This window comes from Candoia aspera, chromosome 1 (genome assembly GCF_035149785.1).
Source record: "Candoia aspera isolate rCanAsp1 chromosome 1, rCanAsp1.hap2, whole genome shotgun sequence".
Taxonomy (NCBI): domain Eukaryota; kingdom Metazoa; phylum Chordata; class Lepidosauria; order Squamata; family Boidae; genus Candoia; species Candoia aspera.
Window position 1 is genome coordinate 255,039,838 of NC_086153.1, and position 13,820 is coordinate 255,053,657.

At 38.5% G+C, this 13,820-nt stretch overlaps 1 protein-coding gene across 2 annotated transcripts in view; it reads left to right on the forward strand.

Annotated features, from left to right (window-relative positions):
• MPPED2 (metallophosphoesterase domain containing 2) overlaps positions 1–13,820 on the forward strand; it is a 146,203-nt gene that overhangs the window by 127,257 nt on the left and 5,126 nt on the right. For both annotated transcript variants that reach the window (XM_063289538.1, XM_063289539.1), the window contains exons 5-6: positions 4,877–4,992; positions 13,596–13,709. In XM_063289538.1, coding sequence (XP_063145608.1) covers positions 4,877–4,992; positions 13,596–13,709 — 230 coding nt within the window. The remainder of the gene's footprint in view (positions 1–4,876; positions 4,993–13,595; positions 13,710–13,820) is intronic.

The following is a 13,820-nucleotide window of genomic DNA, read 5'->3' on the forward strand; positions in this document are numbered from 1 at the left end:
GATTTCACAACCTTTTTTGCGGTGGCCATTTAGTAAATTGCCACAGTTGTTAAGCGAATCACATGGTTCTTAAGCAAACCACATGGTTGGTAAGCAAATCACGTGGTTCCCCATTGATTTTGCTTGCCAGAAGCCTGCTAGGAAGGTCAAAAATGGCAATCACATGACCGTGGGACATTGTGATGGTCATGAATACAAACTGGTTGCCAAGTGCCCAAATCACAATCACATGACCGCAGGGACACTGCAACAGTCGAAAGTGTGAGGACGGTCTTAAGTCAGTTTTTTCCAGTGCTATCATAAGTCCAAACTGTCGCTAAACAAATGGTCATTAAGCAAAGGCTGCCTGTTATTGCCACCCTACATATCGATGTCTCCTGCTGTGGTATTCATCTGGAAAAGCCGTGATAAGTGTGAGTACAGAGACCAAATAATATCGTGCACTACTGCAATGTACTCTATATGGGGCTGCAATTGGCTCAGAATGAAGCAATATGGGGAATTATAGGCATTTCTCAATTTGCCCATTGTATGCCTTTGCTGTGTGAACTGCACTGGCTCCCAACAGGCTTATTAAGGTGCTGGTGGTCACCTGTAAAGCATTCATGGGGTGGGGTGGGACCAGGATACTTGAAGGACTGCCTCTCTCTGATGGACTCTTATTTGCCCTATTATATCTGGCAGGAGGGGCATGCCTTTGGTCTTGTCACTTAAAAAATTCTGTCTTGTGAGACCCAGGAAGCATGTCTTTTTGATTGCAGGGCCTGCCCTCTGGAACACCTTGCCCCCTTGAGATTAGATTGGCCCCAACCCTGCTGGCCTTCAAGAAGGCTCTTAAGGCCGGGCTGTTTGCCCAGGCATGGGGGTCATGAAATTAGTGAAGTAAGGATGGTTTGTCATTACTTTGAGGGGTTTGGGGGCTACCATTTCTTTTTCTTTGGATTATAAATCGTGTGCTTTTACAGTTACTTATATTGTTGATTTAGTTGCATCTAATTTTAATCTTAAATTCTGTTTGCCAGCCAAAGTTGCTTTGGTGAGAGGGGTTGCCATATAAATAGAAACATCTAACTAGCTAACCAAACAACTAACTAACTAATATACCATAGTATAAAACACTGATAAAAATTACAGAAAGTGTTTGGGATACTATCAGTAACATTAGCATTCATTGCTGTATGTAGAAACCTTTCAGGTCTATCTGTTAGAAGTAACTGTGGATGGATCATGGCTTTGGGGAAGTCTTGTATAGATACAGTAGTCATAAATTCAACAAAGCCTTCTCTATTAAGTCATTGGGGAAGCTTGAATGTCAGCATGAACACCTTTTTCTACAGCCCCAGGTTGACTTAAAAGATCAATCCAAAGTATGAGTTCAGGCCCCTTGACTTCTAAATCCTTCATGGCATACTGTGGTGAATAAAGCATTTATAGCTTATGAGTTATGTAAGACTAGATCTCTATCTAATTTGCCAATTTCCTGGCTTTTTGAAGCACAACTGGAATTGGAATGATACTATAGTCTCACCTTAAACCAAAGATTTTGGGATGTGGATCTTATTTTTAGCTCATTTCTCACATAGCACAAAAGGTTATTCTAGTTGCTTAAAAACACCTCCCCCAGATGTAATCAATCAACAATTGCAATTGTAGTATGTATAATAATGAAGGAAATAGTCTTATACAAAACTAGCCTGTAAAAAAAATAATAGCAACTATGTCAGAGGCCTTTGAGCACAAAAGAATTATACATATCCTGGAGGGCAGAGGGGAAATTACCTCTGTATATTCATAGGCAGGCAGATTTATCATGGGAATGTCAAATTCTTCCGCACGGTTACACTTCTATGATACAAGTCAGGGACTTTTGCCATATTTTTTGGTAATGTTACACTTTTTGCTGCTATGTTTGTTTAAAAATATAAAAAGTGAGAAAATTCAAGCCTGCTTTCCATGAGCAAGGACATGGCTCTTCAGCAGCATTAGTCCACATTGTTTGTGGTGCATTAAAGCTCTTTTACTCATGGTTAGCGCTGTGCTATATTAATCTTACGTGTTAACACATCCTGTCTTCAGCCCTTTGTTTTGTTGGTAAGCCATGGGTTTACATTATTGATTGATACACTGGGACAACCATCTCCTTATAATAAATAGGACCAAGAACCTTGTCTGGACTAGTTTCCTCAGTTAGGATTGTTGTAAACAATATGCATTATCCCTACAAACAAGAAATTCCAGATTTCCAAATTTCTTTTATCCAGAGTTTCTTGTTGGCATTTTGTAGAGATTGAGATAGTGCCTCCATATTTTTTTAACATAAGCACATTTTCCCCATTTTTGCACAGATCACAATAAATGCTTAGCAATATTAAATCAAAATCCATAGTGTATTTTAAATGTGAATCTATGATGAAAGTAATTCTAGTGAAACTTCATTAGCAATTAACAATAATTCTTTACAAATTTGAAATTGTTTTGGAGCAAACAGCTGTTAATATATCTGTACAATACTGTATAATAATTGTGTTCCAATGTGAAGAATAAGATGACCTGTTCTTTGTTCTCACTGAAATCTAAATCTGTTCCAGAATCTCAGTTTTACTGCCTTTGTTCTGGGAGAAAAATACCATGCTGACTTTCTAACAAGCTTCTTTTTCTTTGCAATACATGAGAACAGTATAAGGCAAATGTCTTTAATTAGTAACGATACATAATCATTAAGAGCAACCCCAAATGGCCTTATTTTAATCTCCGGGTTCTTTGGGTTGTTTTCATATACAGTATTTTGTAATTGTTCATGAGATCGTTGCAAAAGATGCTTTATTATTTATATTCAGGGGTGTGCACAAACAGAAAAGCTTTTTAAAGAAATCTGAAGCAAATGAACACTCATTTGGATGATCTTCCAAACTATTTCAGATAGGCTGCAGTTTGGCAGAAACAAAACTTAGAATGTTTTAGTTGTTCCAGGTTGTGAATCCTGGAGTAATTTTGCAGAACAAGGCGGTCAAAACTAGTGCATGTCACCCCATCCTGCCTCCTCCTCTCGTGGGTTGTGCACCACCCTCTGCAGAGGTGATCTTCCTGATTCATTCCCTTCTCTCCCTCCAGTCAGCTACTATCTCGAATACTTCAGCACTGCACATACCACTGGCCCACCTGGCCTGTAATCTTCCTAGTCCCCTCCCCTTCATCTCTACAGGCACTGATGTCTGCACATAACATTGCCCTCACCTTTTGTTTGGCAGGAGATCATGCACAGAATGTTTTGTATCTCCACAGTACTTAGCACATCTTACCATGTTAAGAGGTCCAGCAGTATTGTTCTCGTATCAGAACTAGGGATAAGCAACTATTCTTGAGCTGGGCAGTAGAGCTCCTAGAAAAACAAAGTCTCCTTCCAGTTGAGTTCAACTCCTGATGATTTCATAGACGTGTCCATGTAGGGGTTTTGGCAATCATAGGATTCACCACTGTCTTTTTCAAAACATGGTTCAGGATGCCTATAGACAATGCTGAAACAGAATAAATTAGCTTCAACAGTAACTGGAACTCCACTTCACCATTTTGTGCAGCTCGACTGCAGGTTTCTGCTTAAAACCCTAGCAGTGTTTGTCTGCAGTAAAACTAAAATGTCTTGATTAGAAGCAACAAATGCCACTGTCCTTGTTTTGTATTTACGTTGCTACAGAGTGATCTGACAGATGAAAAGATGAACTACCAATCTGCAGTTTGAACTTTGAAAATTATTAAAGTGAATTGAGCAGTCTGGCTAATTAATTTGCCAATAGTTGAAGGAATTTTCAACTATACTGTCAAATCTATATGTAAATTGTGGGTCCTGTGTCAGTGTAAAAAATAAATGCAAGGAAGTGGAAAATAGAGCTTCTAATACACTCTTGCAAATATACTTAGAAAATATATTAATCTGCAGAAGTGTTCAGTTATCTGAGTTTCTGGACTATATTTCCATGTTGACTGCTTGGCAAGCTGTTTTAAGGCATGCTTTCTATTAGGTGCATTTGTGGAAGAGACAATCTGTCTCTCCTTTCCCATCCAAGCAAGTTGTCTCCCATAGTCACAGAGATGACCATCCTTCTTTTGCAGTTAGCATAGAGTCAAACAGGGTGGTAAAAGGACACAGCAAGTTACCTGTGCTTTTTCAGCCCCTACATGGAATTTCTGCTTACCTAAAGCGACTGGCTGAATCATGAAATATAATAGTGCTTTGGCAGATCAATTTGTTACGTTGGAAGGTTAGATTTAGAGCAGATTGATGTTATCAAGAGCTTAAATTATTTCAGCCATTGCCCTGGGATAAGAAATTACAATTAAAAAGGCTTCCTCTCTCTGTCATGCAGAAACATTTACCGCAAGAGATTAACCCAGGGCAACCCAACTCTGCGTTTTCAGAGTTGTGGGTGCTTATGGAGATTCTGCAAGATCTTCTATTGCCTACCATTACAATACCAAATCGAAACTCAAATGCCAAATACAAATTTAAGATAAACTTTTAATTACTGTAAGATTAGGTATGTATCAACGCCTTATGGATAAATAGACATGATAATTTATCTTGTAATCTTTATTGTCATAATTAATGTATTATATTACAGATTTTTTTGAAAAAAAAATCTATTCTCTGATAAAAGAAATGTTTAACATCCATCTTTTCCCTCCTTAAAGACTGGCAGTCATGTTGGATTTGTATGACTATGGTTTAGAACTATTTCAGTATCAGAGTTTTTCTTCTACTCTTTAGCTTTCATTCTGAATGAGGACCAGCTACAGAAAATATGACTTGTTTCATAATTGTAAAACATAAAAATAAACCATTCTTCCACAGTGGCACAAATTTATTTTATTTCCTTCATAGGACACCATGGTTTAACGGATGGGGCTTTAATCTACCCAGAGGTCAATCTTTGTTGGACAAGTGGAACCTTATTCCTGAAGGCATAGATATACTAATGACCCATGGACCTCCTCTTGGTGAGTATCTCAATTAAACTAAGATCACTCTGAGTGTGTGTGCTTTAGCCCAGACATTAAAGGGCATTCAGGTAGATTGATAGATTGATATAGATAGAGTGATTGATTCAAGGGCATATGGGAGAGAAATAGATTGCTTTTCAATTTGACAGTGTGCAGTTGTATCCGCAACTGCATTTTCTAAGTACTTTCCAGTAAAACCTGATTCATGCATGCATCAGTTCCTTTTGCTGATTAGCAGTAACATTCTGGAAGGCAATTAAGTCTCCATTTTAAATGCAGGGATATAGAAAATAACTTTAAAAAAACCCCTATTTATATGAGGTTTTGAATTCCTGTCCTGAACATGATCTGTGAAGAGGTGGTAGTGATGATAGAGAGCACAATAAAATCCATGTGCTCTAGGGATGCCAGAGCTCCCACTGCTGACCCTTCCCTTGGCACTGTTTATACCAGTGTTTCTCAACCTTGGCAACTTTTAAGATGTGTGGAGTTTGACTCATGCTGGCGAATTCTGGGAGTTGAAGTCTACACTTCTTAAAGTTGCCAAGGTTGAGAAACACTGGTTTGTACATTATGGGAATTGCTTTGCTCTGGCGTCCTTCCTTATTGTGCTCCAACATTTAAAAGCCGGCGTCAAAAGGGTGAGGTCAGTCATAGAAAATTTTCCAGGTCAGTGGCCCAATTGGGATTGAGAAGAACAACTCTGTCAGGTTAGAAGAAGCCACACTACCAGCTTTACTTCTATGAGGCCAGACCTTTTAGAACATCAGAATGAGAGAAAAGTAGCTTCTAGACAGCCACTGCAATGTATGAATGGCAGGTATGCCATCAGCCAACATTCCTTTCCTTTTCTCTCTTTCCAAAATAGCATTCCAGTACTGCTTTTCCTCCTCTTCCAAGCTATCACCAAGCCCACTTATTTGCAGTCACCTTCTGCCCTCCCAATATCTGGATCATTTGCTTCCCTTCCCCTGGAGCTGACTTGTAAGATGTCAGGGTAGTTGCACTTCCATTGTGGATATAATTACTAAAGAGAAAAAAAGTTGGGAACTTCCATCCAGTCCCTCTTTCTCAGACCAACCTACCTCACGTGGTGGTTGTATGGAAAAATGGATGAGGGAACACTCTGTACAGGACCGTGACCTCCTGAAGAAAAGCCAGCATATAAATTTAACAAATAAACAAATAAATTATACTAGTTATACAGTTCTTGGCAAACTGGATCATAATGTAAGCATTATGCTGAAATTTGTAAAACTGTACACCCGGGTTAGATTATTTATACAAGAAATGAACCATACAAACCAGCTGAATGAAAGTTTCACTGTGATGTAATAGAATTAGCGAAATTTGACCCTGGTAAGACACCTCTGAAGTTGATTAAATAATATTAAGGAGGAATGTGCAGCCACCATTCATATTTGATTTAGCTCTTCCCTCTCTTAGATCTTTCCACCCCTTTGATCTTTATAAATGCAGAATTCTAGACCTCAAACTTCTGCTATAATTGATGTCCGATTTTATAGATTTTTCTTTTGCATTACCTGTAGACCTTAATGGCTTTCTTTTTAATAGTGGTCAATTAATATTACTTTCCTAAGAGTCTTTTTACTATTCTCCTGTATTACAGTTTTACGTATAGTGTTTCAGAAATAAGAAGGTATTGGTAGAAGTTGTCCTTCTGGAAATGATAGTTATTGTCCTTTTTAAAAAATATACATATTTTATTAGAATTTTTCAATACAATAAAAGTAGAAAAAATTAAAGGAAGAATAAGAAAAATAAGAATTTAGAAAAAATGAAATGAGAAAGAAAGAAAAAACAGAATTATGACTTCTGCCTTTCCTTCTACCGAGTTAATTGACATCTTAGAAGAGAATATACATAGCTCAGGGTTGAACTGTGGAGTCCTTGGTGCTCTCTGACCTTGGTTGTTTGCTTGCCAATGTCTCAGTACCCAGCTAGGTAACAACTTCAGTACAAGCAAGTGCGGGATTTGCTCCCTGTTTATATACAGTAGTTTGACCTGTCCATTTTGGTGGAGATGTGGTTTTCTCCTTGGTAGTTGCTTGATTAGGGTATTGTTTTCTGCTTCATTGTTTGCATGGTGTTAATCCCTGCTTATCTGGGTGTTGGCTGCTAGAAAGGTTGTGTTCAAGTCTTTTTGTTTCTTTAGCTTTTTTATTGTCTCTTTTGAATGGTGTGAAAATATGGTTTATTTCTATGTGTATATTAATGACTGATTTATCTGAATGCCAAGCTTTCAGGAATTTCCTAGCGTTTTGGGATTTAGCTTGCTAACAGTTTCCCAGTTGAAACTATGGTTGATTCTGTCCACGTGTTGTGGGATTAAGGAGTTTTCATCGTGTCTTCTGAGTGCTGGTTGGTGTTCATGGATGTGCTCTGCTAGTCTTCTGCCTGTCTGTCCTACATAGTGGCTATTCCAGTCCTTACACTGTATGTTGTACAGTAGATAATTCCCGTTTTTTCTTCTTGGGCTACTGGGTCTTTAGGTTTACTTAAGATGTTTTGGGAGGCTTTAACTGGTTCGTGCACTAAGGTAAGCTGTGTGGTTGTAATTGTTGGTTGTTTCTGAGATTTTTTTGATGCATGGTGGTGTTATCCTTTTCATAGCTTGTGTTGGTTGTGCTGTAGTGGGTTGGGTGGTCAGGCACTTTCTGATAAAAAGGGTATCCATTTTGTTGGAAGATGCTGTATAGGTGGTCTGTTTCCTTTTTCTGGTCTTCTGGGTTGCTGCAGTGCGTTCGTGCTCATCTGAATAATGTTCTTACACAGCTCCTCTTGTGGGAGGTTGGGTTGTTTGGCAATGGAGCACTTGGTTAGTATGGGCTGTTTTTTAATAGATTTGCATTTCTAATATATTGTTGTTTCTTCTGCTGAGGAGGATATCCAGGAAGGGTAGTGTGTTGTTTTCTTCTTCCTTTGTGAATGTTATTTCTTTGAAGATGTTGTTGATAGTGTCATGTGTCTTCTTTAATTGTTCCTTTTTTATTATGACAAATGTGTCATCTACATACCAGATCCTTACTTTTGGTTCTATGCATGGGAGTGCTATTACAGTCTCTGCTATGAGTCCTGAGAGTGGTGATCCCATGGGTGTTCCTCTGATTTGTTGGTGTATTTGTCCATCAAACTGAAAGTAGGTAGTGAGGCAGAGGTTAACGCAGTCCATGTTTCTGGATATTTTGATCTTAGTGTGTTTGTCTGGGTCGGGTATGTTGTGTGGTACTACTGCCGTGGATTCTCCCACTATGGACGTAAAGAGTGCTGTGACATTGAATGAAACCACAAGTTCATCTCCTATTTTTAGGTTTTTGATTTTCTGGAGGCACTGTAGTGGGCAGTTGATAGAATATTCACTCTCCTCTGTGAGATGTCCAAGCTTTTTGTAAGTTCTTTGGCTCTGTGGTATGTTGGGGTCCCTGGTAACGATACAGTTGGATGAAGAGATATTTTGGGCTTGTGTATTTTGGGGCATCCGTAATAACATGGGAGGATGGGTCCCCTGCTTTGCATCCATCACTGTTCTTCTTCTGTGATTTGACCTTCCTTGGTTAGGTCGTTGAGGGTTCTCTTGATCAGGTGTTCGAGTTTCTGTGTTGGGTTGGTGTTTACTGAGATATAGGCTTCTATGTCTTCCAGTAGTTCTTTGGCTTTTTGCATATATTGTGATCTGTCCATGACAACCGTGGTTCAGCCTTTGTCTGCTGGGAGGATGGTGATGGTTGATCCTTCTTTAGGTTTTTGAGGGCTGCTCTGTCCTCTGCTCTGAGCTGGTTCTGCTTCTGTGTTCTTCTGGTCCGTGGTATGATTGTCTGCCTTAGGTTTCCTTGGGTCTCTGTGGCAAGGCCTGTGGTTTTAAATGCTGCTTCTGAGGCTGCAAAGAATTCAGAATGCCTAAAACAGGCTGTTTCACATTCAGAGCAGAACATGTGAAGTTTTGTACAGCCTTAAAGCAAATAATTAATAGCAATATTTATAAGATGAGAAACAGTAAAGAAGAAAATTAAATCAGTGATTTGCAGTTTTAATGGCTATATTTAAATAAGTGATTGATTGCAAGCTATCCAAAGTACTACCAATAGTTCCTTATATATCGAATGCCTTCCTTTGGTTTCAAGAAATAAATGCACATGTGCACATATAGACACCTCATTTATAGGAGTTATTGGGCACACACTTAAATGAATTTTAGCTACCTTAGCTTCATACAACTTTTGAATTATTCATTGCTTTTTTGTTTTTTGCTTGTTAAAGACAGAAATTCCTAATTGCTGATTTACCAGGGTCTCTTTATGTTGCCACATGAAGAGTCCATTCATGTAGCGTAAGAGTGATTCTGAAGCAACTATCCTGTGCACAGGAAGTGGAGAGAGATTGAGGTTATAAAACAGATCTGTATTCTATGCTGCCAAATGTCTTGTAAAGCTGTAACCATATAAGCGGTAGTCAATCCAGATGGCTGTGCCTCTTCAATTCCCCTCTTCTTCACCCACCCTTTCCATACTACAGTGAGTATTGGTGGTGCAATAAGACTTTGCATCCCTGAATTAATTCTGCTATAGAGATGAAAGCCACACTCCCAAATGCAAACCTATTGGGGTTTAATCTGCAGAAATCAGCAGATTGAAAAAATACGTATAAAAATGTGCACATACATGCACCTATGTAAAAAGAAAGAAAATAATGAAGAAGGATTCATGTAAAGTAAGATGGCAGTTCCCCCCCCCCTTTCTTCTCTTTGGAGAAATTTAAAGGGCAGTTGAGTGCATCCACTTTCACACAAGGAGTGTACAGAATGGTATTAGTATTATCAGCTACAAAGCTGTGAAAAAATGAGATAGACAGATTCATGACAGAGCTCTGTGGAAACATAACACAAAATTATAATGGCTGTTTGTATCACGCAATCCTACCCAGCCTGATATATACAGCATTTATTTTACCACATTTTAAACCACCCACGTATCAAAGTCCCTTCAGTAGAGTACAAAAAGACATTTAAACTATACCATATTAAAATACAAGAGGAATATCAAAAACCAATATTAAATCACAAAACAACAATAGCAACAATGCAGAAGCATTGAAGTATGTATTCCACAACTAATATCACTATTGAAAATAATATCTCTTTAGCAGATACCCACTGCATTTCATTTGTTAGGAGCATTCAGAAAAGGGTCTGTGAAAATAATGGTAAATCTGGATCATTATATGTGGGAGAAGACAATCCTTTACATACTTTAACCACAGTATATTTAGGAATTTAAATATTAATATTCATACTTCAAAATCAATGGTATACTGATTGGGGGAGAGATAGGAGGGAGAGCCACAGACAGGATAACCAGCATGTAAAAGATGTCTCAGCCCACAGAAGGGGGGTTGGCGTGGGAAATGTTTTAGAAAGGAACCTTCCTAGTTTTCCAGAGTAAAAGGAGAGGAGGGAAGAAATAATTCCAGTCTTGCAAGATTCTGTTAATGTAATCTTACAATAAAGATAGAGCTAGTACTCCTGATTGTGTTTCTTGTCTGGACTACCTCACAGGGCTAATAGCAGCCTTGGAGTCTTGGAAACTGAGCATCCTAGACCGAGCTAAATCCCAAAACGCTAGGGAATTCCTGGAAGCTTGGCATTCAGACAAATCAGCCATTAATATACACATAGAAATAAACCATATTTTCACACCATTCAAAAGAGACAATAAAAAAGCTAAGGAGGAAACAAAAAGGCCAAACATCCCCTCCAGCAATCAACACCCAGAGAAGCAGGGATTAACACCATGAAAACAGTCAAGCAGAAAACAATACCCTAATCAAGGAACTGCCAAGGAGAAAACCACACCGCCACCAACACTGGCAGGGCAAGCTACTGCATATAAACAGGGAGCAAACCCCACACTCACCAGCACTGATGATGTTACCCAGTTGGGTAATGAAAGGTCTGCAAGCAAACAGCCAAGCTCAGAGAACACCAAGGACTTGACAATTGGCATCTTATTCCTTCTCCTTCCTCTTTTTTAATCCCCAAAGACATAAATCATCAATTCAGTCTTTTCTTCTTTCAACAAAAAGCCCATATAAGGCTTCCAGTCTTTTAAAAAAGTCTTAACCATTTTTTCCCTGACCAAACCAGCATTTCTGTAAGCTCCATCAGTTTTATAATCTAATCTTCTACTGTGGCTATTTCAATATTGTGGAGCCAGAACTCACATATGGAGCCAGTTTGGTCTAGTAGTTAAGGCAACGGGATAGAAACCAGGAGACAGAGAGTTCTAGTCCCGCCTTACCCCTAAAAGCCGGCTGGGTGACTTCGGGCTAGTCACTGTCAGCCCAACTCACCTCACAGGGTGTTGTGGAGAAAATAGGAGGAGTATTAGGTATGTTTACCACCTCGAGTTATTTATAAAAAAAATAATAAAGGTGGGACAGAAAATAAAATAAATAAATATAATAATATTCTTCCGTTTTTGTGTGTACAGTAATCTTGCTGCAGTTGCCATATACAATATTATTTTCCCATATTTCTTTCCTAGTTCATTGTCTGTAAAACCCAATAGGATAATTAAGTTTCATTGTAATATTAATCTGCAACTGTTGCGTCATTGTATTAATTTGCACCCAAAATTTCTTTGCGTTTTCATAAGTGGACTATGCATGATAGAAAGTTCCCTCTTCCTTCTCACACTTCCAACACTGGTTTGATATTCCTTTATACATTTTTGACAGGTTAACCAGTGTCATATACCAATGATACATCATTTTATAGAAGTTCTCTCTTAAATTATGACACAATGTAAATTTAACACCAGTTTCCCACATTTTCTCCCATATATTCATATTATAACCAAAATTTGTAGCCCATTTCACCATACAGCCATTAACCTGTCTCAAATCTTAATAACAATTTATACTTTTTAGCTATTATGTGATTATCATTTGTCCGTAACTCTACTTCAAATTCAGTTTTCTTCTTCTTGATTCCAATTGTCCTTTTGTCCACATTAAATCTCTCTCTCATCTGATTATAAGAAAACCATTGAAAAAATGTCCTTCTGTCGCTAATTGTTCTCTTGTCTTCATCTTAATTTCTCCTTTATCCTGTATTAATAGATTCTCATATGTCAAACATCTTTCTCTATCCGCTGTTTCTCTTCTATAAAAAGCTTCTTGTGTGGATGTCAATAATGGTATCTTTGGACACAGTCTGGGTTTATATTTATTCCATATCCTTAATAACATATGTCTCAGGTAATGATTTTTAAAATCTACATTTACTTTCACTTTGTCATACGGAAATGGTAGTTATTGTCCTGATCCTGTAGTTTCTATCATTGTGCAAGTCTCCATATGCAAAACTACTTTAATCACTTCAGGAGGGAGCCCACTACATTCGCATAATACAGTCACATAAGGATACCTCCTCCTAGATCAGTGTTTCTCAACCGTGGCAACTTTAATATATGCGGACTTCAACCCCCAGAATTCCCCAGCCAGCATGACTGGCTGGGGAATTCTGGGAGTTGACGTCCAAACATCTTAAAGTTGCCAGGGTTGAGAAACACTGTCCTAGATTCTTAAAATAAAAGGGCCACAGTAGAAAGTAGCCATCCCCCAATCTGGCACTCTTTAGGAGGGCAACATAAGGGAGACTTTCTAAAATGCAAAGGCCAGGCAACTCTTCTTGAAAAACTGATGTGGCTGCATCCTCTAGGAGGCTAGGGACAGTTGCTTGGAGAGCTGTTCCTGGTTGTCTGTATGTACAGAAGCACAGACAACATTTCCATTGGGATTGCTGGCGAAGTGCAATTGCTGTGCTTGCACACATATGCAGAGGCAATCTGGAAAAGCAGCTGTGCCAACCCTTCCAGGGGACTAAGCTGTCTCACTGTTTTAAGGAGGAGTGCTTTGTCTGAGCTAACATGCTATGCAAAGTATCTTTTCAAATGCTTTATGCAGCCCAACACTTTAAATACTGTAGGTTGGATCCACCCTTCTCATTCATTGGAGGAGGTCAGTTGTCCATCAAGAATTCTGCCTAAGGAATAATCATATCAGGGATATGATACACAATATTTCATTGTGCCAAGAGATAGGGCCAGTTCACATGACCTCATGCATATGTGAATTTTGCACTGAGTTGCTTATATGTTGGATATTTGTAATAGGTGGCCTCTCAGGTTCATGGGGAGTGTAACTGTGATGAGCAGTCATTACCTGATCAGTTGGCAAAGGCCATAAAGAAAAGGCAAAGGAAGGTTGAGAAGATGCACCACTACCAAGAATACATATCTGAGAGCCTCATGTTATGTAGATGAATCTGTGCAATTAGTTAAATTAAATTAATCAAAATAGGTTATTTGGGAAGGCAGAGACAGAGTTCAAAAAGAAAAATACCTATAACTAAAGGAGTCACTGTAGCAATGAAAAGTTTCTTAAAAGCCAGTGTATGTTGTAATGGTGATAGAATTACAAATAATGCAATAGACCCTCTGTCAGTTATTGCTTCCTGAAAGTCTGTATAAAACTTTACCCGAGCAAAGAAAATTAAGAGAATCAATTATATCACGCTTTAGGATTTCGAGACTGGGTTCCAAAGGAGCTGCAAAGGGTTGGCTGTGTGGAATTGCTGAACACTGTACAAAGGCGAGTAAGACCCAAACTCCATGTCTTTGGGGGTATCCATGAAGGTAAGCAATCCATGAGATAAGATGCTTTTGCTGAGAAAATATTAGAGTCAATCTTTCTGGTATTTTATGTCACAGAAGGCTTTTCAAATAAAAAGAAAGGTTTTTTTTTAA